General features: G+C 41.8%; 1 protein-coding gene across 4 annotated transcripts in view; it reads left to right on the forward strand.

Moving 5' to 3' along the window:
• LOC128684230 (zinc finger CCCH domain-containing protein 11A) overlaps positions 1–27,147 on the forward strand; it is a 159,079-nt gene that overhangs the window by 51,094 nt on the left and 80,838 nt on the right. For all 4 annotated transcript variants that reach the window (XM_070094054.1, XM_070094062.1, XM_070094068.1 and 1 more), the window contains one exon: positions 4,562–4,681. In XM_070094054.1, coding sequence (XP_069950155.1) covers positions 4,562–4,681 — 120 coding nt within the window. The remainder of the gene's footprint in view (positions 1–4,561; positions 4,682–27,147) is intronic.

A 27,147-nucleotide genomic window follows, 5' to 3' on the forward strand; every position in this document is an offset into this window, starting at 1 on the left:
TTGCCCTTCTTGTCAGGCTGGTTAGGATTGACGAGTAACGTTTTGTTTGGTCTCTGGTTATGTGACCCATTCTGTACTGTTTTTCATATCGGTGTTTTGTATTTATGGATTTGAGAATGCTGGGTGTTAGCCAGGGACTGTTCAGTCTCTTAGCTGTCATCTGTTTAGTATTTTTAGGGCAGTGCTTGTTATAAAGGTATTGGGTCTTTTTTAGAAAATTATTAAAACATTCGTCAATATCTGTATAGATTTCTAGCTCAGTGTGCCAGTCAGTGTTTGTTACTGCTGTTGTGAAGTTATTAATGGCTGCCTCATTGTGAAGTCTGAAGGTGACTTTAGTAGTGTCTTGGGGTATTTTACCAAGAGTTGTTATGAGGAAAGTAGGGTAGTGGTCTGTGGTATTATCTGTAATTATGCCTGATTTTAAAGGGGATATGGTGTTGGTCCAGATGTGGTCAAGTAGGGAAACACTAGTCTCTGTAACTCTTGTAGGTTTTGTTACTGTTGGTAGCAACATGCAGTTACTCATTGTGTTTGTGTATTCAGTAACGTGTGGGTCCTGGTCTTGCAGGAGAATTATATTGAAGTCACCTGAGAGTAGTAAGTGATCTTTGTTCATGCGTGCATCAGTTATCATACTTCCTAGGTTTTGACTAAATTGGCTAATGTTTGATTGTGGAACTCTGTAGATGTTTATCACTGTGAGAGGTTTTTGTAGGTATTTGGATTTGAATTTAGCTATTATATATTCCCCATGTTCATCCCTTGTGCAAGTATTAGTGATACATTCTAGTTGGTCTGAGTAGTATATAGCAGTGCCACCCCCTTGTTGGTCTGGCCTACAGTTGTGTATGGCTGTGTAACCAGGAATGGCATAGACATCTGTAGTATCAGGCTTTAGCCAGGTTTCAGTTAGTGTAATGATGGACATAGTGGCATGCAAGGAATTTAGTAATGCTAGGAGGTCATCATAATGCTTGCTTAAAGATCTGATATTGTAGTTAAAGATAGTTATGTTGTTGTTGGCTCTGAGAAGTGCCTTTGATTGTTCTGCTGTGTAGTAATTACAGTAACTGTTTGAATCATTTAAGTCATTAAATAAGAGGTTGGTATCAGGATCACTGCTTGTAATCATAAGATTTGTAGTGAATCTATAGTTAGAATTAAGTAAAAAATAAAGTAAATATTCTAAAGCTAAAAAAAAATAGCACCTGAATTATTTAACAAATGTAAAAATAGTGAGCTAAGGTAGTTTTTTAAAGCTAAAATAAAGGAGACAATATAAAAGGGACTAAAATAATTTGTGGTGAACAAATAAAGTGATGATCAAATAATGGAGCTTGGGAATATGATAGTAGGTAGTACTTTAAAGGTAATTCTTTAAAGTTAGAATTATAATATAAAATTATAATATAAAAGGGACTAATATAAGTTGTGGTGAATAATAAAGTGGTAATCAAATAATTGCACTAAGGTCTAATATAATGACTTTTGTGGAGTCTATGTTTTGAGCTAGAATGAGCTATAGTACAACTAGATTTAATCTAATAATATAACAATACAAATTAAAAATAGCACCAGTCTCTCACTAGTAATTGCAATATGGTCTAATATAATGAATTTGGTATTGACTATAGTACAACTGAGTTTAATCTAATAATATAAAAAAGGCACAAGACTCTCAATTGTAATTGCACTAAGGTGTTATATAAGTTGTTTACAAGAATTAGAGTATAACTAGATTTAAATTGACAAGATAAAATATACAAGTTAAGGTAGCAAAAGAATAAAAAAAAGTAGAAAAAAAAATATGAGGTAGTTGGTACTAGTTAGCAAAAGATATAGTTAAGGGCCTTGAACAATAATATAATTGAAATATACTCTATAGCGACTTTGCAGTGTTTTTTCATATGTTTTTTATAGTTGTATTTGCGAATTCTTGGTCTGATTTGATAGAATGGAAGACATATTACAGAAATAGAGATGATTTTCATTGGCTTTAGTACTGGAAATGACTTGAAACTGAGCTCAAAGTAGCGGAAATGTTAAATTTTTGTTGATGTTCAAGGGTAAACAAACGACCTCACATGTCTAATACACGCCAGCTGGTGGGTCTAATATACATTCACAAATGTGGTGATGATATTTATACAATTATTACAATATTGCATAACAGTAAATCTTCTATTTTATGGTTTGAATAAAAATTTATTATGTGAATAAAAAATCAAAATGGAATTCATTTGTAAAGCCTGAAAACATAACTAATGAACAGAGGAAATGTTAGTTTAGTGCCAGGAATGCCTGCATTGTTTATTCTGGACCCTATTTTGAAACTGGAATATTTTGAACTTTGTGTTAAATTGGCCAAATTACCAATTTCCGATCACTTTATTTTGTAGTTGAAACAGTTGACTGGGTGATTTCTTGTACTCAATCGATAGAATAGAAATAATACTAGTGAAATAGCTAAGAATTTGGTCGACTGGAATAATGTAATTGGCCTAAAATGAGAGTCAAAGTCAGCAAAATCGCCGATTCGTAAATATCGCTGACACATCAAAATTTGCAAGAGCATAATTTCGTCAATTTTCCATCAAATTTCATACTTTTTGTTTTATTACCTTCAGAAAAAGATTCTTTACCATTTCATAAGAAAAAATAACAAAATTTTTTTGAAAATTCTTGGACCCTGGTGCACACTTTGAAATTTGGCCTCTGGACCCTGAGAGGGTTAACCCTTTGACTGTCGCGGCTGTATATATACGTCTTACGAGGTACCGTGTTTGACGTATATATACTCATAAATTCTAGCGGCTTCAAATCAAGCAGGAGGAAGCTGGTAGGCCTACATGTGAGAGAATGGGTCTGTGTGGTCAGTGTGCACCATATAAAAAAATCCTGGAGCACGCAGTGCATAATGAGAAAAAAAAACTCCGACCGTTTTTTTTTAATTAAAATGCCGACTTTGTGGTCTATTTTCGTATAGTATTTATGGATGTATTCTCGTTTTGTTGGTCTCATTTGATAGAATGGAAGACATATTATAGAAATAGAGATAATTTTGATTGATTTTACTATAAAAAGAACCTAGAAATGGAGCTCAAAGTAGGGGAAATGTTTGATTTTTGCCAATGTTCAAAAGTAAGCAAATGATGCCATTTTCCAGTAAATGTCCAACTAGCCATTCTAATATGCAGTCATGAATGGGTTGATGTTATTTATACAATTATTACAGTATTGCAGTAGTCTGCATAATAGTAAGTCTTCAATTTTTTGTTTGAATAAAAATTCAAAATAGAAAGCAAGAGTAATATCAGAGGGGCCTGGAAACACGACTGATGAGCAAAGAAAATGTTATTTTAGAGCCAGGAATGTCTGCATTGTTCATTCTGGACCTTATTTTGAAATTGTCATATTTTTTAGTTTTCGTGAAATTGGCCAAATTGTAAATTTCTGACCACATTATTAGGTAGTTGAAATCGGTAAATGGGCAGTTTCTTGTACTCAATCGATAGAAAAAATGGAGTTCTAAAGAAATAGCTATGAGTTTGGGCGACTGGAACAATGGAATTAGCCAAAAATAGGGCTCAAAGTGGGCGAAATCGCCAATTTGTAAATGGCGCCGAGGTCGCTAACTTCGCGAGAGCATAATTCCGTCAGTTTTCCATCAAATTTCGTTTTTTTTGGTGTCATTACAATCGGGAAAAGATTCTCTATCATTTCATAAGAAAAAATATTTTTTTTTTTTTTTTTGAAATTTTGCGACACCAGGACATAAGACGTATATATACGGCCGCGACAGTCAAAGGGTTAAGGAAGTAAATTGGTTATCCTTCCAAAGCAGAAGAGTTATCAGACTTTGGGAATTAACAGCAAAGTTAAGACAATAGGCATGATTTAGGATTCTTGACTAAGTTAAGAGCTCCGGGTTGAACACCCGATCAGAGTCAGTGCTATGATCTGACTGACTGTTCAAATGCTCAATGGTCTGACGTCAGGTTGGTCAGGAGGTAGCACGAGGCGCCAATTCTGGAATCATCAACCGGTCCCCAAAGTAGTGGTTTCCCACTGCATAACAGAACACAGTAATCAACCTACTATAATACAATATTCATGACATGTGTATGATACAATAGAAATACCTAACGAATAACATAAATCTTATTAAGTACAACCTTGCTCGAGAGTAACTATCATTTATACAATACCCAATAATAATATTTAGTCGAACCTTCTTTATCTAGCTAGTAATAAAGTGGTTTGCGATATAATATTACAGAACTTATTATAGTCAGGCCTTTTCATTTTCGTATACAATGGAGCATAAGGGAGTGGCGTGTAACACGGTGTACCTGCCACCATTATTACAGTGTACCAGCCACCAACATTACAGTGTAACAGCCACCAACATTACTGTGTAACAGCCACCAACATTACAATGTACCTGCCACCATTATTACAGTGTACCAGCCTCCAACATTACAGTGTACTTGCCACCATTATTACAGTGTACCTGCCACCCCTACAGAGTATTACAGAGTTTGGTGTTATCTTGCAGGGATCGTCGTGCCCCTTCCGTCACGAGCCAGCAGCACTACGTAACGAGACCATGTGTATCTACTGGATGCAGGGAACCTGTAACAAAGCCAACTGTATCTTCAGACACATGGAAATTACTGTAAGTGATACTTGATTGGTCTTGTGAGGCAGTGAGAAAGTTGTGGCCCAGAGCTGTAGCTCGACACTTATGTCTGTAGTTGTGTTGCCTTGTGATGCTCTGTGATGCATCAAGAAGGTTCCATGATGCTCTGTGATACATGCTTCAAGAAGGTTCCTTGATGCTCTGTGATACATGCTTCAAGAAGGTTCCTTGATGCTCTGTGATAAATGCTTCAAGATGGTTCCTTGATGCTCTGTGATACATGCTTCAAGATGGTTCCTTGATGCTCTGTGATACATACTTCAAGAAGGTTCCTTGATGCTCTGTGATACTTCAGGATGGTTCCTTGATGCTCTGTGATACATGCTTCAAGAAGGTTCCTTGATGCTCTGTGATACATGCTTCAAGAAGGTTCCTTGATGCTCTGTGATACATGCTTCAAGAAGGTTCCTTGATGCTCTGTGATACATGCTTCAAGATGGTTCCTTGATGCTCTGTGATACATGCCTCAAGAAGGTTCCTTGACACTCTCTGATACATGCTTTGAGAAGGTTCCTTGATGCTCTTTGATACATGCTTCAAGAAGGTTCCTTGATGCTCTGTGATACATACTTCAAGATGGTTCCTTGATGCTCTGTGATACATGCTTCAAGATGGTTCCTTGATGCTCTGTGATACATGCTTCAGTAAGGTTCCTTGATGCTCTGTGATACATGCTTCAAGGTGGTTCCTTGATGCTCTGTGATACATGCTTCAATTAGGTTCCTTGATGCTCTATGATACATAATTCAAGAAGGTTCCTTGATACTGTGATACATGCTTCAAGAAGGTTCCTTGATGCTCTGTGATACATGCTTCAAGATGGTTCCTTGATGCTCTGTGATACATACTTCAAGATGGTTCCTTGATGCTCTGTGATACATGCTTCAAGATGGTTCCTTGATGCTTTGTGATACATGCTTCAAAATGGTTCCTTGATGCTTTGTGATACATGCTTCAAGATGGTTCCTTGATGCTTTGTGATACATGCTTCAAGAAGGTTCCTTGATGCTCTGTGATACATGCTTCAGTAAGGTTCCTTGATGCTCTGTGATACATGCTTCAAGGTGGTTCCTTGATGCTCTGTGATACATGCTTCAATTAGGTTCCTTGATGCTCTATGATATATACTTCAAAAGTTCCTTGATGCTCTGTGATACATGCTTCAAGATGGTTCCTTGATGCTCTTTGATATATACTTCAAAAAGGTTCCTTGATGCTCTGTGATACATACTTCAAGATGGTTCCTTGATGCTCTGTGATACATGCTTCATGAAGGTTCCTTGATGCTCTGTGATACATGCTTCAAGATGGTCCCTTGATGCTCTGTGATACATGCTTCAAGATGGTTCCTTGATGCTTTGTGATACATGCTTCAAGAAGGTTCCCTGATGCTCTGCGATACATGCTTCAAGATGGTTCCTTGATGCTCTGGAGTTTTACCTGGAGTTTACCTGGAGAGAGTTCCGGGGGTCAATGCCCCCGCAGCCCGGTCTGTGACCGGGCCTCCTGGTGGATCAGAGCCTGATCATCCAGGCTGTTACTGCTGGCTGCATGCAAACCAACGTACGAGCCACAGCCCAGCTGGTCAGGAACCGACTTTAGGTGCTTGTCAAATGCCAGCTTGAAGACTGCCAAGGGTCTGTTGGTAATCCCCCTTAGAAATCACTCCCTACGAAATTAAAAGACTGGGCAGGCGATGCAAAATGCCCCCAATAAAAAGTAGGGACGCCATTGGTACACTAAGAGAAAACACCATAAGTGTCCGGGGCCCAAAACTGTTCAACAGCCTCCCATCAAGCATTAGGGGAATTGCCAATAAACCCCTGGCTGCCTTCAAGAGCGAGCTGGACAGATACCTAAAGTCAGTGCCGGATCAGCCGGGCTGTGGCTCGTACGTTGGATTGCGTGCGGCCAGCAGTAACAGCCTAGTTGATCAGGCCCTGATCCATCGGGAGGCCTGGTCATGGACCGGGCTGCAGGGGCGTTGATCCCCTGAATAACCTCCAGGTAACCTCCAGGTATGTATGCTGGGACGCAGTTGAACAGTCTCGGGCCCCTGACACTTATTGTATGGTCTCTTAACGTGCTAGTGACACCCCCTGCTTTTCATTGGGGGGATGTTGCATCGTCTGCCAAGTCTTTTGCTTTCGTAGTGAGTGATTTTCGTGTGCAAGTTCGGTACTAGTCCCTCTAGGATTTTCCAGGTGTATATAATCATGTATCTCTCCCGCCTGCATTCCAAGGAATACAGGTTTAGGAACCTCAAGCGCTCCCAGTAATTGAGGTGTTTTATCTCTGTTATGCTCGCCGTGAAGGTTCTCTGTACATTTTCTAGGTCAGCAATTTCACCTGCCTTGAAAGGTGCTGTTAGTGTGCAGCAATATTCCAGCCTAGATAGAACAAGTGACCTGAAGAGTGTCATCATGGGCTTGGCCTCCCTAGTTTTGAAGGTTCTCATTATCCATCCTGTCATTTTTCTAGCAGATGCGATTGATACAATGTTATGGTCCTTGAAGGTGAGATCATCCGACATGATCACTCCCAGGTCTTTGACGTTGGTGTTTCGCTCTATTTTGTGGCCAGAATTTGTTTTGTACTCTGATGAAGATTTAATTTCCTCATGTTTACCATATTTGAGTAATTGAAATTTCTTATCGTTGAACTTCATATTGTTTTCTGCAGCCCACTGAAAGATTTGGTTGATGTCCACCTGGAGCCTTGCAGTGTCTGCAATGGAAGACACTCATGCAGATTCGGGTGTCATGTGCAAAGGAAGACACGGTGCTGTGGCTGACATCCTTGTCTATGTCAGATATGAGGATGAGGAACAAGATGGGAGCGAGTACTGTGCCTTGTGGAACAGAGCTTTTCACCGTAGCTGCCTCGGACTTTACTCTGTTGACTACTACTCTCTGTGTTCTGTTAGTGAGGAAATTATATATCCATCGACCGACTTTTCCTGTTATTCCTTTAGCACGCATTTTGTGCGCTATTACGCCATGGTCACACTTGTCGAAGGCTTTTGCAAAGTCTGTATATATTACATCTGCATTCTTTTTGTCTTCTAGTGCATCTAGGACCTTGTCGTAGTGATCCAATAGTTGAGACAGACAGCAACCTGTTCTGTGATACATACTTCAAGAAGGTTCCTTGATGCTCTGTGATACATGCTTCAAGATGGTTCCTTGATGCTCTGTGATACATGCTTCAAGATGGGTCCTTGATGCTCTGTGATACATGCTTCAAGATGGTTCCTTGATGCTCTGTGATACATGCTTCAAGATGGTTCCTTGATGCTCTGTGATACATGCTTCAAGATGGTTCCTTGATGCTCTGTGATACATGCTTCAAGATGGTTCCTTGATGCTCTGTGATACATACTTCAAGAAGGTTCCTTGATCCTCTGTGATACACGCTTCAAGATGGTTCCTTGATGCTCTGTGATACATACTTCAAGATGGTTCCTTGATGCTCTGTGATACATGCTTCAAGATGGTTCTGTGATGCTCTGTGATACATGCTTCAAGATGGTTCCTTGATGCTCTGTGATACATGCTTCAAGATGGTTCCTTGATGCTCTGTGATACATGCTTCAAGATGGTTCCTTGGTGCTCTGTGATACATACTTCTTGACTTGAAAGATTTGCAGCTTTCCTTTACTACCTTGGATCAAATTTGATTACATTTTTCAGGTATGTTATGACAACAGGAACAAAATACTAATACAGTAAACTCTGTTATAATGTATGGGTTAGGTTGTTCATAACTGGTCACTGTTACATACCTAAACTCCCGCCTAAGGGATTAAAGTCTTGTCTAGGGACATTTGAAATATTAAACAAAATACACCAGCCCGGGGCCAGAAATACACCAGCCTGGGGTCGAAATACACCAGCGTGGGGCCAGAAATACACCAGCCTGGAGCCAGAAATTCACCAGCCTGGGGCCAGAAATACAGTGGTCCCTCGTTTTTCGTAGTTCTAGGGAATCATACATTTCGGAAATCATAGGAATATTTTCATATAAACATGGGCTCGCTAATCATAGGTTGACTGGCGAATAGTAGTTCGTCCGGGACACGTACGCACGGTGTGAGCCGGGGCGGCCTCCCTACCCAGCCAGTCTGGCATTGTTTACCAGTGAGCGAAGGTCCCCTCACATGCTCCTACGAAATATTTCATAATATTCTACTCATTTTAGTGCTTGCAAGTACTAAATAAGCTACCATGGCTCCAAAGAAAGCTGCTAGTGCCAAGCTTGGAGAAAATTGTGGCCAGATTGTGTCGACAAGAGGGATTTTGAAGGGTTTGGGACTGACCCTGGTGAGCCTATGTCTGTTGTTAAATCAATTGTGGCACTGGGGAGTTCCATGGGGTTGGATGTGAGTTTGGAGGATGTGGAAGAGTTGGTGAAAGACCGCAACGAAGAGCTCACCACTGAGGAGCTGCAAGAGCTTCAGCAGGAACAGATCGCAGCTCAGAATCTTGCTGCAGAGGAGGAGGAAGAGAGACGGAAGAAGGTGCCTTCTTCAGAAATTAAAGAGATTTTTGCTATGTGGGGTAAGATGGAAAGCTTTATGGAGAAACATCACCCTGACAAGGTTGTTGCAAGCCATGTTGGCAACATGTACAGTGACAAAGTCTTGGGCCATTTTAGGGAAGTGTTAAAGAGACGCCAGAAACAGAGCTCTCTCCACAGTTATTTTGCGAGACAGGACTCCAGTGACTCTCAAGGTGGTCCTAGTGGCATTAAGAAACAGAGAAGAGAAGCAACCCCAGAAAAGCAATTGGTACCTGAGGTGTTGATGGAAGGGGATTCCCCTTCCAAACTGTATCATCCAATCTCTCTCCTCCTCCAGTCTCCCATACACTAAGAAGAATCTCCAATAAAAGTAAGTGTTATGCTGTTAATGTTTCATTATCATTTCCCATTGTATTGTTTATGTGCTACATCTATATTTCATGTAAAAAAATTTTTTGTTTTAATACTTCTGGGTGTCAGGAACGGATTAATTGTATTTACATTATATCTTATGGGGAAAATTGATTCGAAAATCATAGATTTCGATAATAGTAGCAACTCCAGGAACGGATTAACTACGAAAAACGAGGGACCACTGTACACCAACCTGGGCCCAGAAATACACCAGCCTGGTGCCAGAAATACACCAGCCTAGGGCCAGAAATGCTCCAGCCTGGGGCCAGAAATACACCAACCTGGGGCCAGTAAATTAAATTCATCAAAAGTGGTAAACAGCTGGACAGTACAGTGGAACCCAGGTTATAGGCCATAATCCGTTCCAGAAGGTCGGCCTAAATCCGAAATAGCCTAAAATCGAATCAGTATTTCCTGTAAGAAATAATGTAAATACAATTAATCTGATCCAGACACCCAAAAATATAAACAAAGAATATGTTTAGGTTATGGTGTAGGAGGTAGGTTACTGAAAGCAGTGAAGAGTTTTTACGAGGATAGTGAGGCTCAAGTTAGAGTATGTAGGAAAGAGGGAAACTATTTCCCAGTAAAAGTAGGCCTTAGACAAGGATGTGTGATGTCACTGTGGTTGTTTAATATATTTATAGATGGGGCTGTAAGAGAAGTAAATGCGAGGGTCTTGACAAGAGGCGTGGAGTTAAAAGATAAAGAATCACACATAAAGTGGGAGTTGTCACAGTTGCTCTTTGCTGATGACACTGTGCTCTTGGGAGATTCTGAAGAGAAGTTGCAGAGATTGGTGGATGAATTTGGTAGGGTGTGCAAAAGAAGAAAATTAAAAGTGAATACAGGAAAGAGTAAGGTTATGAGGATAACAAAAAGATTAGGTGATGAAAGATTGGATATCAGATTGGAGGGAGAGAGTATGGAGGAGGTGAATGTACGTATTCAGATATTTGGGAGTGGACGTGTCAGCGGATGGGTCTATGAAGGATGAGGTGAATCATAGAATTGATGAGGGGAAAAGGGTGAGTGGTGCACTTAGGAGTCTGTGGAGACAAAGAACTTTGTCCTTGGAGGCAAAGAGGGGAATGTACGAGAGTATGGTTTTACCAACGCTCTTATATGGGTGTGAAGCATGGGTGATGAATGTTGCAGTGAGGAGAAGGCTGGAGGCAGTGGAGATGTCATGTCTGAGGGCAATGTGTGGTGTGAATATAATGCAGAGAATTCGTAGTTTGGAAGTTAGGAGGAGGTGCGGGATTACCAAAACTGTTGTCCAGAGGGCTGAGGAAGGGTTGTTGAGGTGGTTCGGACATGTAGAGAGAATGGAGCGAAACAGAGTGACTTCATGAGTGTGTCAGTCTGTAGTGGAAGGAAGGCGGGGTAGGGTTCGGCCTAGGAAAGGTTGGAGGGAGGGGGTAAAGGAGGTTTTGTGTGCGAGGGGCTTGGACTTCCAGCAGGCATGCGTGAGCGTGTTTGATAGGAGTGAATGGAGACAAATGGTTTTTAATACTTGACGTGCTGTTGGAGTGTGAGCAAAGTAACATTTATGAAGGGGTTCAGGGAAACCGGCAGGCCGGACTTGAGTCCTGGAGATGGAAAGTACAGTGCCTGCACTCTGAAGGAGGGGTGTTAATGTTGCAGTTTAAAAACTAGTGTAAAGCACCCTTCTGGCAAGACAGTGATGGAGTGAATGATGGTGAAAGTTTTTCTTTTTCGGGCCACCCTGCCTTGGTGGGAATCGGCCAGTGTGATAATAATAAAAAAAAAAATATATAAATTCTTGTTTTCTTGGTCTCATTTGATAGAATGGAAAACATATAGAAATAGAGGTGATTTTGATTGGTTTTTCTATGAAAAGAACCTTGAAATGGAGCTCAAATTAGGGGAAATGTTTGATTTTTGCCAATGTTCAAAAGTAAACAAATGATGTCAATTTCCAATAAATGTCCAAGTAACCATTCTAATATGCAGTCATGAATGGGTTGGCATTATTTATACAATTATTACAATATTGCAGTAGTCTGCATAACAGTAAATCTTCTATTTTTTGTTTGAATGAAAATTCAAAATAGAAAGCAAGAGTAATATCAGAGGGGCCTAGAGATGTGACTGATGACCAAAGAAAATGTTATTTTAGAGCCAGGAATGTCTGCATTGTTCATTCTGGACCCTATTTTGAAATTGCCATAATTTTTAATTTTCATGAAATTGGCCAAATTGCAAATTTCTGACCATGTTATTAGATAGTTGAAATCGGTAAATGGGCAGTTTCCTGTATTCATTCGATAGAAAAAATGGAGTTCTAAAGAAATAGCCATGAATTTGGTCGACTGGAACAATGGAATTAGCCAAAAATAGGGCTCAAAGTGGTCTAAATCGCCGATTCATAAATATCGCCGAGGTTGCTAACTTCGTGTTGCGAGTAAGGGATTTAAAGGAATTTTTATTCCTTGGAAGTTTATAAAAAACTTCAGAATTTGGCCTATTACAAAAATTACCCCTCTCAGGCAACAAGGTATTGGATCAAAAGCTAGTTTAATATATTTTTAGAGTCTAGGGGTAATTTCTACTAGGAAACTCAATCCAATAATATTAAAATCTTATTATGTTTAATTTTAAAGTACAGTGGACCCCCGGTTAATGATATTTTTTCACTCCAGAAGTATGTTCAGGTGCCAGTACTGACCGAATTTGTTCCCATAAGGAATATTGTGAAGTAGATTAGTCCATTTCAGACCCCCAAACATACACGTACAAACGCACTTACATAAATACACTTACATAATTGGTCGCATTCGGAGGTAATCGTTATGCGGGGGTCCACTGTATTTGAATACAATACTTTGTCTTCTCTTTGTACATAATATTATAGCTTAACCCTTAAACTGTCCAAGCAGATCTACGTTCACATGCGTAGTGCTCCAAAAGTAGATCTACGTTTTTTACATACGTATTTTCAAATACTATAACAAAAAAAAAAGTAGATCAAAGTTTTTTACACGTTTTCAAATGTAAAAAAAAAAATCTACTTTTTTTACATACTTTCAAATGTTGAATAAACGTAGATCTACATTTGGACAGTTTAAGGGTTAATATTGTATGTGCAATAGTTTTATGAATTTAGAAAATACAGTGGGCCCTCGCCTTACGATCAGCTCCCAACTCAAACAATTATGTAAGTGTATTTTTGTAAGTGCTTTTGTACATGTATTTTTTGGGGTGTGAAATGGACTAATCTAATTTACAATATTCCTTATGGGAACAAATTCGTTCGGTAACGGCACCCGAACAGACTTCTGGAATGAATTAATATCGTAAGTCGGGGGTCCACTGTATATACTTATAAAGTTCAGTCACATGGAAATATCACATTAACAATGAAGACTAGTCTTTAACACTTTACAATTTAAATCTTCACAAACATCCAAGTCTTTACCTCAACAAATAAATAACAAGACTGTCTTAAAACCAACCTCATAAATGTACAAAATTTAACAACACCTCTGAATTCTGTCATAAGGAAGACAGCCAGAATTTGTCTGAAAGACATATCTAAAGATTGCTCGAATGCCCAAGAATTTAAATAAATCAATCTTCGGAACAATACTGAATGAACTAGGAGCCAGCTCTTAAGTCTAATTCTCAAGAAAATTCAAACTGAGTGAATCTAAGGGAGAACAAATATACGATCAGTAGTCAGGGCTAGATCAGGGAGCAGGCTGCTTCACTGTCAGTCTGGCAGTCAGGGCTAGATCAGGGAGCAGACTGCTTCACTGCCAGTCTGGTAGTCAGGGCTAGATCAGGGAGCAGACTGCTTCACTGCCAGTCTGGTAGTCAGGGCTAGATCAGGGACCAGACTGCTTCACTGCCAGTCTGGTAGTCAGGGCTAGATCAGGGAGCAGACTGCTTCACTGCCAGTCTGGCAGTCAGGGCTAGATCAGGGAGCAGACTGCTTCACTGCCAGTCTGGTAGTCAGGGCTAGATCAGGGAGCAGACTGCTTCACTGCCAGTCTGGTAGTCAGGGCTAGATCAGGGAGCAGACTGCTTCACTGCCAGTCTGGTAGTCAGGGCTAGATCAGGGAGCAGACTGCTTCACTGCCAGTCTGGTAGTCAGGGCTAGATCAGGGAGCAGACTGCTTCACTGCCAGTCTGGTAGTCAGGGCTAGATCAGGGAGCAGACTGCTTCACTGCCAGTCTGGTAGTCAGGGCTAGATCAGGGAGCAGACTGCTTCACTGCCAGTCTGGTAGTCAGGGCTAGATCAAGGGGCAGGCTGCTTCACTGCCAGTCTGGTAGTCAGGGCTAGATCAGGGAGCAGACTGCTTCACTGCCAGTCTGGTAGTCAGGGCTAGATCAGGGAGCAGACTGCTTCACTGCCAGTTTGGTAGTCAGGGCTAGATCAGGGAGCAGACTGCTTCACTGCCAGTTTGGTAGTCAGGGCTAGATCAGGGAGCAGACTGCTTCACTGCCAGTCTGGTAGTCAGGGCTAGATCAGGGAGCAGACTGCTTCACTGCCAGTTTGGTAGTCAGGGCTAGATCAGGGAGCAGACTGCTTCACTGCCAGTCTGTTGACCCGTCATCAGATTGGATCACATGACCCAACCCTCAGTAAGCTATACTTAAACAAGTGAACAATTTAACTGAGGGTTTCCTGACATTTTGTTTGTTCTATATGCATATAAGAAATCCTGCCTAACAATAATAATAACTAAAAATCGATATCAATAATAATAATAGTAATAATAATTATTTTATTTATTTATTATCACACTGGCCGATTCCCACCAAGGCAGGGTGGCCTGAAAAAGAAAAACTTTCTCCATCATTCACTCCATCACTGTCTTGCCAGAAGGGTGCTTTACACTACAGTTTTTAACCCTTTGAGGGTCGACAGGCCCTCTCCGAGACTCGTTCTCAGGGTCGGCCAAATTTAAAAAAAAAAAAAAATTCTTATGAAAAGATAGAGAATCTTTTCCCGATCATAATGACACCAAAAATATGAAATTTGATGGAACACTTACGGAATTATGCTCTCACGAAGTTAGCGGTCTCAGCGATGTTTACGGATCGGCGATTTTGCCCACTTTGAGCCCCATTTTCGGCCAGTTCCACTCTACTAGTCAACAAAAAACATGAATATTTCGCTAGAACTCCATTTTTTTCTATTGAATGAGTGCAAGAAACCACCCATTTACCAATTTCAACTATCCAGTACAGTGGTCAGAATTTAGCAATTTTGCCAATTTCACACAAATTTCAAAAGATGCCAATTTCCGAATAGGGTCCAGAACAAACAAGAAATACATTCCTGGCACTAAAATGACATTTCCTCTGTTCATTAGTCACGTCTCAAGGCCCCTCTTACGTTCTTTTGCTTTCCACTTTGAATATTTATTCTCGCAAAAAATAGAAGATTTACTGTTATGCAGACTACTGCATTAGTGTAAAATATGGTATGAATCATATTGGCGCACTTGCAAAAGAATATTAGACTCACCAGTTGACGTGTATTGGACGCTTGGCATGATTTGTTTACTTTTGAACTTTGGTAAAAATCGAACATTTCTGCTATTTTGAGCTCAATTTCAAGGTACTTTTCATTGTAAAACCAGTCAAAATCATCTCAATTTCTATGATATGCCTTCCATTCTATAAAATGAGACCAAGAAAACTAGAATACAACAATAAATACCATACGAAAATACAGTGCAAAGTCGCTGTTTTATTCCAAAAAAACGGTCAGAGTTTTTTTTCTCATTATGCACTGTGTGCTGCAGGAGTTTTTTTTTTTATACCGTGCACACTGACAACATAGACCCATACTTTCACATGGAGGCCTACCAGCTTTCTCCCACTAGATTTGAGGGCTCTAGAATTTAGGCGTACTAATACGTCAAAAACCCTGGGTCGTAAGCCGTACTAGTACGTCCGAAACCCTCAAAGGGTTAAACTGCAACATTAACACCCCTCCTTCAGAGTGCAGGCACTGTACTTCCCATCTCCAGGACTCAAGTCCGGCCTGCCAGTTTCCCTGAACCCCTTCATAAATGTTACTTTGCTCACACTCCAACAGCACGTCAAGTATTAAAAACCATTTGTCTCCATTCACTCCTATCAAACACGCTCATGCATGCCTGCTGGAAGTCCAAGCCCCTCGCACACAAAACCTCCTTTACCCCCTCCCTCCAACCTTTCCTAGGCCGACCCCTACCCCACCTTCCTTCCACTACAGACTGATACAATCTTGATGAAATTGAGACACATGTGCAACATCTGGGTATCTTTATTGTAGATGTTTTGCCATCCAGTGGCTTTTTCAATACAAATTCTAGGACATAACTTAAAGACAGGAGAACTATGTACAGAAGATGAGGTAATCAGTCCCTCAACCTAGCAGTAGGTGCGAAGAGCACCATAGTCGTGAAAATTCTGAAGCAGAAGCAAGGTGCCTGACGCTTATATAGTAACGTCAGGTGGAAATGGGACGGGTAGCAGACGAGGGCATAGTCACTGGTAGGCGGGATTCCCCAGTGGAAATAGGTCCTACCCAAAGAGATGGGTTAGTTGTAGTAGTAGTTGTCGTAGTTGTGAAGATTATGTACATGTCCTCAGAATCAAGATTCCATGATGTTGCAGTGTCTGACAGGTTGTACAAGAATGGTATACAGTACCGACAAGATGAAATTGAGACACGTGCAACATCTGGGTATCTTTATTGTAGACGTTTTGCCATCCAGTGGCTTTTTCAATACAAATTCCAGGACATAACTTGAAGACAGGAGAATTATCTTGAAGTCACTCTGTTTCACTCCATTCTCTCTACATGTCCGAACCACCTCAACAACCCTTCCTCAGCCCTCTGGACAACAGTTTTGGTAATCCCGCACCTCCTCCTAACTTCCAAACTACGAATTCTCTGCATTATATTCACACCACACATTGCCCTCAGACATGACATCTCCACTGCCTCCAGCCTTCTCCTCACTGCAACATTCATTACCCATGCTTCACACCCATATAAGAGCGTTGGTAAAACTATACTCTCATACATTCCCCTCTTTGCCTCCAAGGACAAAGTTCTTTGTCTCCACAGACTCCTAAGTGCACCACTCACCCTTTTCCCCTCATCAATTCTATGATTCACCTCATCTTTCATAGACCCATCTGCTGACACATCCACTAGCAAATATCTGAATACATTCACTTCCTCCATACTCTCTCCCTCCAATCTGATATCCAATCTTTTATCACCTAATCTTTTTGTTATCCTCATAACCTTGCTCTTTCCTGTATTCACTTTTAATTTTCTTCTTTTGCACACTCTACCAAATTCATCCACCAATCTCTGCAACTTCTCTTCAGAATCTCCCAAGAGCACAGTGTCATCAACAAAGAGCAACTGTGACAACTCCCACTTTATGTGTGATTCTTTATCTTTTAACTCCACGCCTCTTGCCAAGACCCTCTCATTTACTTCTCTTACAACCCCATCTATAAATATATTAAACAACCACGGTGACATCACACATCCTTGTCTAAGGCCTACTTTTACTGGGAAATAATTTCCCTCTTTCCTACATACTCTAACTTGAGCCTCACTATCCTCGTAAAAACTCTTCGCTCCTTTCAGTAACCTACCTCCTACACCATACACCTGCAACATCTGCCACATTGCCCCCCTATCCACCCTGTCATACGCCTTTTCCAAATCCATAAATGCCACAAAGACCTATTTAGCCTTATCTAAATACTGTTCACTTATATGTTTCACTGTAAACACCTGGTCCACACACCCCCTACCTTTCCTAAAGCCTCCTTGTTCATCTGCTATCCTATTCTCCGTCTTACTCTTAATTCTTTCAATAATAACTCTACCATACACTTTACCAGGTATACTCAACAGACTTATCCCCCTATAATTTTTGCACTCTCTTTTGTCCCCTTTGCCTTTATACAAAGGAACTATGCATGCTCTCTGCCAATCCCTAGGTACCTTACCCTCTTCCATACATTTATTAAATAATTGCACCAACCACGCCAGAACTATATCCCCACCTGCTTTTAACATTTCTATCTTTATCCCATCAATCCCGGCTGCCTTACCCCCTTTCATTTTACCTACTGCCTCACGAACTTCCCCCACATTCACAACTGGCTTTTCCTCACTCCTACAAGATGTTATTTCTCCTTGCCCTATACACGAAATCACAGCTTCCCTATCTTCATCAACATTTAACAATTCCTCAAAATATTCCCTCTATCTTCCCAATACCTCTAACTCTCCGTTTAATAACTCTCCTCTCCTATTTTTAATTGACAAATCCATTTGTTCTCTAGGCTTCCTTAACTTGTTAATCTCACTCCAAAACTTTTTCTTATTTTCAACAAAATTTGTTGATAACATCTCACCCACTCTCTCATTTGCTCTCTTTTTACATTGCTTCACCACTCTCTTAACCTCTCTCTTTTTCTCCATATACTCTTCCCTCCTTGCATCACTTATACTTTGTAAAAACTTCTCATATCCTAACTTTTTCTCCCTTACTACTCTCTTTACATCATCGTTCCACCAATCGCTCCTCTTCCCTCCCGCACCCACTTTCCTGTAACCACAAACTTCTGCTGAACACTCTAATACTACATTTTTAAACCTACCCCATACCTCTTCGACCCCATTGCCTATGCTCTCATTAGCCCATGTATCCTCCTATAGCTGTTTATATCTTACCCTAACTATCATGTGGGGTTCGAACACGTGGATAGGGTAAAGAAATACTCACGTAGGCGGGAAGTACGTATATTACGGATAATGTGGGAAGCGCCAAACAGCCGTGACCTGCCTCCTTGCTCTCTCACGTAAGACTAACTAACCCCAGTACCCATATGTGAGGGGGTGTTTGAAATACTGCTGTGGTCAGCACAATACGAATACAGACAGTGATTCACGCAGAGACGGTTGGTAGTGAGTCATCTACTGGTACACTGGTTACTGGTAACTGGTTACTAGGAACTGGTACTACTACTGAGAGCTCGGCGACGCTAATGTATGTCGTCCCGACATACAACTAATACAAACTAGAGACGGCAGGTATACGGCTTGGGCTGATTCTATACAATGTCAAAGTACACAACAATTGAACATTATAACATACATAAGTAGAATATTGGAATGGAAGCTTACGTAACTGAAACTGTAATGCAATACAAGGTATAATATTGCACAACTCATCGAATGAAACTCAACGAATGAAACTCAACGTTGAGATTACACAATAGAAGTGATAAAAAAAAATCTGATCGATCGATCTGTATTCATGTGATCTACGGATTCTGAGGAAGGAATATATACAAAGAAAGAGTGTTTAACGGAAAGGCAGATTCGGTGCACTCAAATCTAGACTGTTAACTCTCAGAATTCGGAGAGAACGTGAACACAAAAAAAATTCTTCAATACTGATAAGTTGATACTGTAATTATTCATCTATACAGGTTATTTACATTTAACCCCAACTCTGCTAGGGTAAGATTGACATATGCAAAATGGGTGTCATCTCTGGGAGGATCAAACTCTGTAGCACTGGCTAACTCATGCTGTATTTGAGGCAAATCTGAATTGGAAGTTACAAATGATACTTGAGGATTTCTCAATACCTGTCGTGTACGTAGGGAATACCGACATTCAGGTTGATCGTCTGAGTATCAGAGGAAGAGAGTACAGAATCAGGAGGATTGTCAGAGTCTGTCACATTAGTCTGGGTTGGAACATCATTATTATCACATACTAACTTCATATGATCTAAATGCGATTCTTTATACTGACCAGTACTAATTTCTCTAACCTTATACTTATTACCAGTGATATGTTCAACTACTCGATAAGGACCAACAAACTTTTGATCAAGCTTAGGCATTGCAGACGTTTTGTTAAAGTTAGTCAGCATAACTCTCGAACCTGCTTTGATTTTGGATGGCTTTGCTCGAGTGTTTGCGACTCTTGTAAATTCTGCTGTTGATTTATGAAGTGTTTCATGGATTCTTCTAAAAACACTTTGAGCTAAGCTGGTATGAGTTGCTATGAAATCATCAGGGTTGTAATTTGGTTTCGGATTAGAATATAGCAACTCATAAGGCAAACGTTTATCTACACCGTACAATGCATAATGTGGAGTGTCACCTATAGAAACATTGTAAGCAGAATTTATAGCACACTGCACATCAGGTATGACTTCATCCCAAGTTTCACTGTTGGGATTGATAGTGGCTCTCAAGACATCAAGTACTTTCTTATTGGTTCTTTCCGCTAACCCATTGCTGGCAGGATGATGAGGAACAATGGTGGATTTAGAGATCTTGTACAAGGTACACAAATTTCCAAGAATCTCATTACAGAATTCACCTCCATTATCTGTTACTAGGGACTTACGGGTGGTATGCCTGCAGATAATGCGTTCTTTAAACGCTTTAGCTACTGTCTCGGCAGTCTTATCTGCAATAGGAACTAACTCACAATATCTGGTGAAATGGTCTACCATAACACACAGATGTTTGTTGCCTTGGAGGGAACATTGGAAATTAGTTAACAAATCTAGCGCAACTCTTTCCCAAGGTTCGCTAGTGGTTGGATATACTTGGATTGGATTAGGACCATTAGCACTACCTTTATGTTGCATGCAGACACTACATTTCTTAACATACTCAGATATATCAGTTGCCATATGAGGCCAAAAGTATTTCAATCTGGCTTGTTTTACTGAACGATCCATACCAGGGTGTGCAACACCTGGTACATCGTGAACTAGCTGTAAGGCTACATTCATTAGTGACTGTGGAATTACTAACTGGTATACTCTTCTGCTAGGAGTACCCAACTCGGCTGTTCGATACAGTAATTCTTGGTTCATGACAAAGTCACTGATGGGTGCTGGTGGCTTCACAGTCAGAATAAGATCTTCCTGGAGCAGGAATCGAATCACACCAGACCACATGGGATCTGTTCGTTGAGCATACTTTACATCTTCAGCACTAAATAGAGGGTCTGCAGTTACTTTACTTTGGTCAGTCGTAACCCCTCTAGGAGTGATTACGTGACCAAGAAACTTAATTTCTGATCTGAAAAATTGACATTTAGACAGTTTGATCTTTAAATTGGCTTCTTCAAGCTTACCAAGTACTGTACTACATCAAGTCTTTTCAAGTGTGTATCCACGTCTTTAGACATGACGATTACGTCATCTAAGTATACCATAAGTGCATTACCTATGAGACCTCTAAAAATATTAGTCATGAGCCTTGAGAACGTGATAGGGGAGGATCGTAATCCAAACGCCATACGGAGGAAGTGATAATGACCTGTAGGAGTGGAGAATGCAGTTAGCTCTTGGCTGTCCTCGTGAAGAGGGACTTGCCAAAACCCTTGTAACAAATCCAGGGTTGAAAAGACTTTGTTATCTCCGATGTTACGTAAAAGATCACCCAGTACAGGAAGTGGGAAGCGATCTGGAATAGTTTTCGCGTTTAACTTCCTAAAGTCAATTACTGGGCGCCAAGTACCATCCTTCTTAGGTACTAGGATCAAGGGTGCATTCCAAGGTGAGTTGCTAGGTGCAATAACTCCATCATCAAGCATTTGATTGATCAATTCTTCTGCGACAGCAACTTGTGAATGAGGCATTCTGTACGCAGGTATGTAGATAGGTCTAGTACCAGGTTCGAGTGGAATACGATGGGACAATAAGTTCGTTATACCCATCTTCTCACCTGGTAAGGCAATGGCTTTACGACGTTTGTTCAACAGAGTCAACAAACGCCTGACTTCATCTGGGAAGTCAGTGGGAGCTAAGTCTTTCTCCTTAACTGGTGGAACAGATTGATCCAGTGAAGTGGATGAGGTCTCCCCGGCAGAAATAGCACCGACCCACTGGTCAGGTGACAACTCATCCTCTACCTGAACAGGGTAAGGATAGTGAACAAGGTCAACAAGATTGGTATTAGCTCTGAGACGAACACTGTGACCAGAAGTGTTAGCTAGGAAGAAATGGATCTTACTATCTCTTACAACATGTAAGGATGGTTCAACAAATAGACCTTTTACTTTGCAGGAATCACTGTCAACTAGGACGTTATCACCATCTGGAACACTAGGAACAACTACAGACACTCTAGTGAGAGCACTAGCCGCAACAGAGACGTCTTTCTGCAGACGGCATGTGACATCAACAAGAGATGGCATTACTAGTTTCAAGTAATCGTTTTCTGACAAGGCATCCCCTGTGGAGAAACTACTACTCGAACTAGCAGTCATTGCAAGGATAGGTTGTGCACTCAAGGCAGTCTGAGTGTCCTCGGACACTTGAGGCAACGGAACACTATCCTGCAAGTCTGAAGGTATAGGTGGAACACAGACGGGAGTGACAGAATTACCAGTGCCTGACCACTTGGGTACGCTACTGGAGAATGCATTGGCTTGTAAGGACTTAATCCGTACATCATACTCTGCAGCAGTATGACAGATTTCTGATCCAAGCTGGTAACCCCAGAATGGAACGATCAAGTCGTCAATTTGGGCATGCCATCGGTATGGGTCGAGCACAATGCGTAAGTCTCGCATGGAAGCAAATCCCAGTAGAAGGTCACCAGGGAAAGTAATCTGGTCGACAACAAGGAAGGAAGCAGTGAAGTCTCTACCTTGGATAGAAAAGGTTAGGGAAGTCTGACCTCGGACACGCAGGTGAGAACCAGCTACTCCACTAAGGGAGGACACATGAGTCGGTTCTATGAGAAGGACATGTCGTAACTGCTTATCCTTAAACAAACTAGACCTAATAATATTGACTTGCGCACCAGAGTCCATGAACAAATGAACGGGCGCATTATGAACAGATGCTTACACTATAGGGCCTATGGTTGCATTGGAAGTTATGTGCAAACAAAAAGGTGGATTGTCATCAGAAAAGACTTGTTCCACTTCATCCCCAAAATCATCTATGTCAGAGACATGTGAAGCAACATCATCAGCAGGATTGTCATTCTCGAGACTGCTTAAGGCTTCAAAGGAATTGTGAACGGGGATGGTGTACTCATTATCACCTACTGTCACCATGGGACAGTTTGAATGGGGCACTCGAATTCCCCCGAATTGGAAGAATGAGCCTGGTTCAGGTTAGTTTGAGAACCACGACGTCTGTTTCCTCTACGGGTTCTGCGGTTGGAACGGCCACGGAAAGACCTAGAGTACTGAAGGTTGTAGAGAGCATTGCACTCAGATGTGTCATGTCCATGTATTCTATGATAAGTACAGTAGGGAAGATCTAACTGGTACTCGTCATCAGTACGATGTCTCTTAGGGTAACTATCAGGACAATTAATTGCAATATGGCCACGGAAACCACAGTTGTAACAAGTCCGCTGACTATGGTTACTGAATGTACTATGAATACTACGAGGTTTATAACGACTCTGGTTCTTGGTGATCACTGGTTCTTGGTGATCTCTGAGATGGTTGACGACCACGATTTGTCTCTGTGGCGCAAACAAGAGGTGGTGCAGACTGAGGCATAGGTGTGAAATTACTTTTGATACATGGGAAAGTACCCTGGGGGCACAAGGAACGTACATGATTTAGGGCTGTAAGTGGTTCTATCGTCACAGTTGGAGGATTAGCCTCATAAGCACACATGGAAGCAGGTGGCATTAGTTCTTTAATTGCTCCAAAAGCTGCTATTTTAGCAAACGGTTCTGTGAATGGTTCAACATTACTGCTACCCCTTCCTTTGCTCTAACTCTCTCAGATACTCCAGATTTAATCCCATTTATTTCCCCCCACCGAAACTCCCCTACCCCCTTCAGCTTTGTTTCGCTTAGGGCCAGGACATCCAACTTCTTTTCATTCATAACATCAGCAATCATCTGTTTCTTGTCATCCGCACTACATCCACACACATTCAAGCATCCCAGTTTTATAAAGTTTTTCTTCTTCTCTTTTTTAGTAAATGTCTACAGGAGAAGGGGTTACTAGCCCATTGCTCCCGGCATTTTAGTCGCCTCATACGACACGCATGGCTTACGGAGGAAAGATTCTTTTCCACTTCCCCATGGACAATAGAAGAAATAAAGAAGAACAAGAGCTATTTAGAAAAAGGAGAAAAACCTAGATGTATGTATATATATATGCATGTGCGTGTCTGTGAAGTGTGACCAAAGTGTAAGTAGGAGTAGCAAGATATCCCTGTTATCTAGCGTGTTTATGAGACAGAAAAAGAAACCAGCAATCCTACCATCATGCAAAACAGTTACAGGTTTCTGTTTCACAGTCATCTGGCAGGACGGTAGTACTTCCCTGGGTGGTTGCTGTCTACCAACCTACTACCTACATAATAATACCATGGTATATTTTATATATTGACAGATAATAATATAATTTTGAAAATCTCTATTTTAGCTATAAATGGAGACTTTCATGCTATAATATTAAGTGATAATCACATTCTCAGACAACAGTTAAATATTACAGGATGGCCTATCTCCAAGGTACAACACTTCACGAGAGCATAATTCCGTCAGTTTTCCATCAAATTTTGTTCTTTTGGTGTCATTACAATCGGGAAAAGATTATCATTTCATAAAAAAAAACAAAAAAAAAATTCGGAAATTTTGCGACACCAGGAGACACCTCAGGATTTGGGGTTGCGACAGTCAAGGGGTTAGTTACCATATCTTGTATCTGCCAAGCAGTCATGACACCCAGTAGGCATACCAGTGTTGCTGATAGTGGCAAGAAAAGGTGTAAGCGATTACGGCCTGTGGCCGTAATGAAGTGTCACTTTGTGCACATTAAAAGAATGAGGTAAATATGAGTTTGTGTGATGACTGATTTTCTGACTGACTGACTTACTGTCTGATTTACTGACTGACTTACTGATTTACTTGACCGAATGACTGACTTAATGACTTATTTACTGACTGACTTAAAGTTAGACTTTCTCACTGAAGAGGACCCTGAAATGGTGTCTAGAGCAGCTGATGTCTTACCGTCAAGTGTATAGTGTACTGCTGGGTAAAATAGAACAGAAATCCATTACAGAATTTATGCACACTCCAGTACAACCATCGACTTCAGTACCAGAACCTCAACCATCCACCTCAGCCCAGTAGGGCCACAACATAACTCTCCACTTTCTTCACAATCATCCACAGACACCAGCACCCACAATTTAAGTAAGAAATACTATTATTTCTGTTGCATTTGTTGTCTTAAGCAGTAAAGCCTACATAATACATCATGACAGTGAACTACAATTACATATTCACCTTTATTTTTGTAAGATGTGGAGGCCTAAAAAAAAGAATTCTTTGGCTTTTTTTAGGTCTCCCAGGAATGTAACCATATTTTTCCCCTTAAGCTCTTCACTTTATCTAACACGGTTTTACCTAACATGGCGTTTTCAGGGACGTAACTACCGTGTAATGTAATGGTCTACTGTAACAAGTTTACACTAACATGTACAGTGAAACCCTGGGTTTCGTTCACCCTGGGAATCGGCTGCTTCGGGTTTTGCCCGCTTTTTTCGGCCAAATTTTCTCACACATTTCGGCCGTTGCCTCGAGTTTCGAACGGCGTACAAGACCTGTCTGCCTGCCCGCGCAGGCATCATCAGCCAGTGTAGTGTTGTTTATCCTTGAATGAACATTACCCTGCGCTTTCATCCTGCCAGCCAAACAACCATCCAACCAGCCAGCCATCCATCCAGCCATCCATCCATCCAGCCATCCATCCATCCAGCCATCCATCCATCCAGCCATCCATCCAGCCATCCATCCAGCCATCCATCCAGCCATCCATCCAGCCATCCATCCAGCCAGCCATCCAGCCAGCCAGCTATCCAGCCAGCCAGCCATCCATCCAGCCATCCATCCAGCCATCCATCCAGCCAGCCATCCAGCCAGCCAGCTATCCAGCCAGCCAGCCATCCATCCAGCCAGCCAGCCAGCCGGCCAGCCGGCCAGCTGGCCGGCGGTAGTGTTGGTGTGTCTCAGCTGGTGATAATGTATGTTTCTCAGCTGGTGGTAGTGTTGGTGGTACATCTCAGCTGGTGGTATAGTGTTGATGTGTCTCAGCTGGTGGTAGTGCTGGTGTGTCTCACATGGTGGTAGTGTTGGTATGTCACAGCTGGTGGCAGTGTAGGTGTGTCTCAGCTGGTGGTTGTGTACGTGTCTCAGCAGCTGGCAGTGTAGGTTTGTCTCAGTTGGTGGTAGTGATGGCATGTCTCACCTGGTGGGGGTGTACATGTCTCAGCAGGTGGTAGTGTAGGTGTGTCTCAGCTGGTGGTAGTGTAGGTGTCTCAGCTGGTGGTAGTGTTGGTGGTACATCTCAGCTGGTGGTAGTGTTGGCAGTGCATCTCAGCTGGTGGTATAGTGTTGATGTGTCTCAGCTGGTGGTAGTGTTATTGGGACTCAGCTGGTGGTAGTGTTGGTGTGTCTCACCTGGTGGCAGTGTTGGTATGTCACAGCTCATGGTAGTGTAGGTGTGTCTCAGTTGGTGGTTGTGTATGTGTCTCAGCTGCTGGCAGTGTAGGTTTGTCTCAGTTGGTGGTAGTGATGGCATGTCTCACCTGGTGGGGGTGTACATGTCTCAGCAGGTGGTAGTGTAGGTGTGTCTCAGCTGGTGGTAGTGTAGGTGTGTCTCAGCTGGTGGTAGTGTAGGTGTTTCAGCTGGTGGTAGTGTTGGTGTGTCTCAGCTGGTGGTAGTGTTGGTGTGTCTCAACTGCTGGTAGTGTTGGTGTGTCTCAACTGCTGGTAGTGTTGGTGTGTCTCAGCTGGTGGTAGTGTTGGTGTGTCTCAGCTGGTGGTAGTGTTGGTGTGTCTCAGCTGGTGGTAGTGTCGGTGTGTCTCAGCTGATGGTAGTGTCAGTGTGTCTCAACTGGTGGTAGTGTCTGTGTGTCTCAGCTGGTGGTAGTGTCGGTGTGTCTCAGCTGGTGGTAATGTCGGTGTGTCTCAGCTGGTGGTAGTGTTGGTGTGTCTCAGTTGGTGGTAGTGTTGGTGTGTCTCAACTGGTGGTAATGTTGGTGTGTCTCAGCTGGTGGTAGTGTTGGTGTATCTCAGCTGGTGGTAGTGTTGGTGTATCTCAACTGGTGGTAATGTTGGTGTGTCTCAGCTGGTGGTAGTGTTGGTGTGTCTCAGCTGTTGGTAGTGTTGGTGTGTCTCAGCTGTTGGTAGTGTTGGTGTGTCTCAGCTGGTGATAGTGTTGGTGTGTCTCAGCTGGTGGTAGTATTGGTGTGTCTCAGCTGGTGGTAGTGAGGTTCTCAGTGTAGCCTGGAGTGTCTCAGCTGGTGGTAGAGTTGGTGTGTCTCACATGGTGGTAGTGAGGTTCTCAGTGGAGCCTGGAGTGTCTTCGCTGGTGGTAGTGAGATTGTCAGTGGAGCCCGGAGTGTCTCAGTTGGTGGTAGTGTTGGTGTGTCTCACCTGGTGATAGTGAGGTTCTCAGTGGAGTCCGTAGTGTCTCAGCTGG

The sequence above is a fragment of the Cherax quadricarinatus genome, chromosome 4 (assembly GCF_038502225.1).
Source record: "Cherax quadricarinatus isolate ZL_2023a chromosome 4, ASM3850222v1, whole genome shotgun sequence".
Taxonomy (NCBI): Eukaryota; Metazoa; Arthropoda; class Malacostraca; order Decapoda; family Parastacidae; genus Cherax; species Cherax quadricarinatus.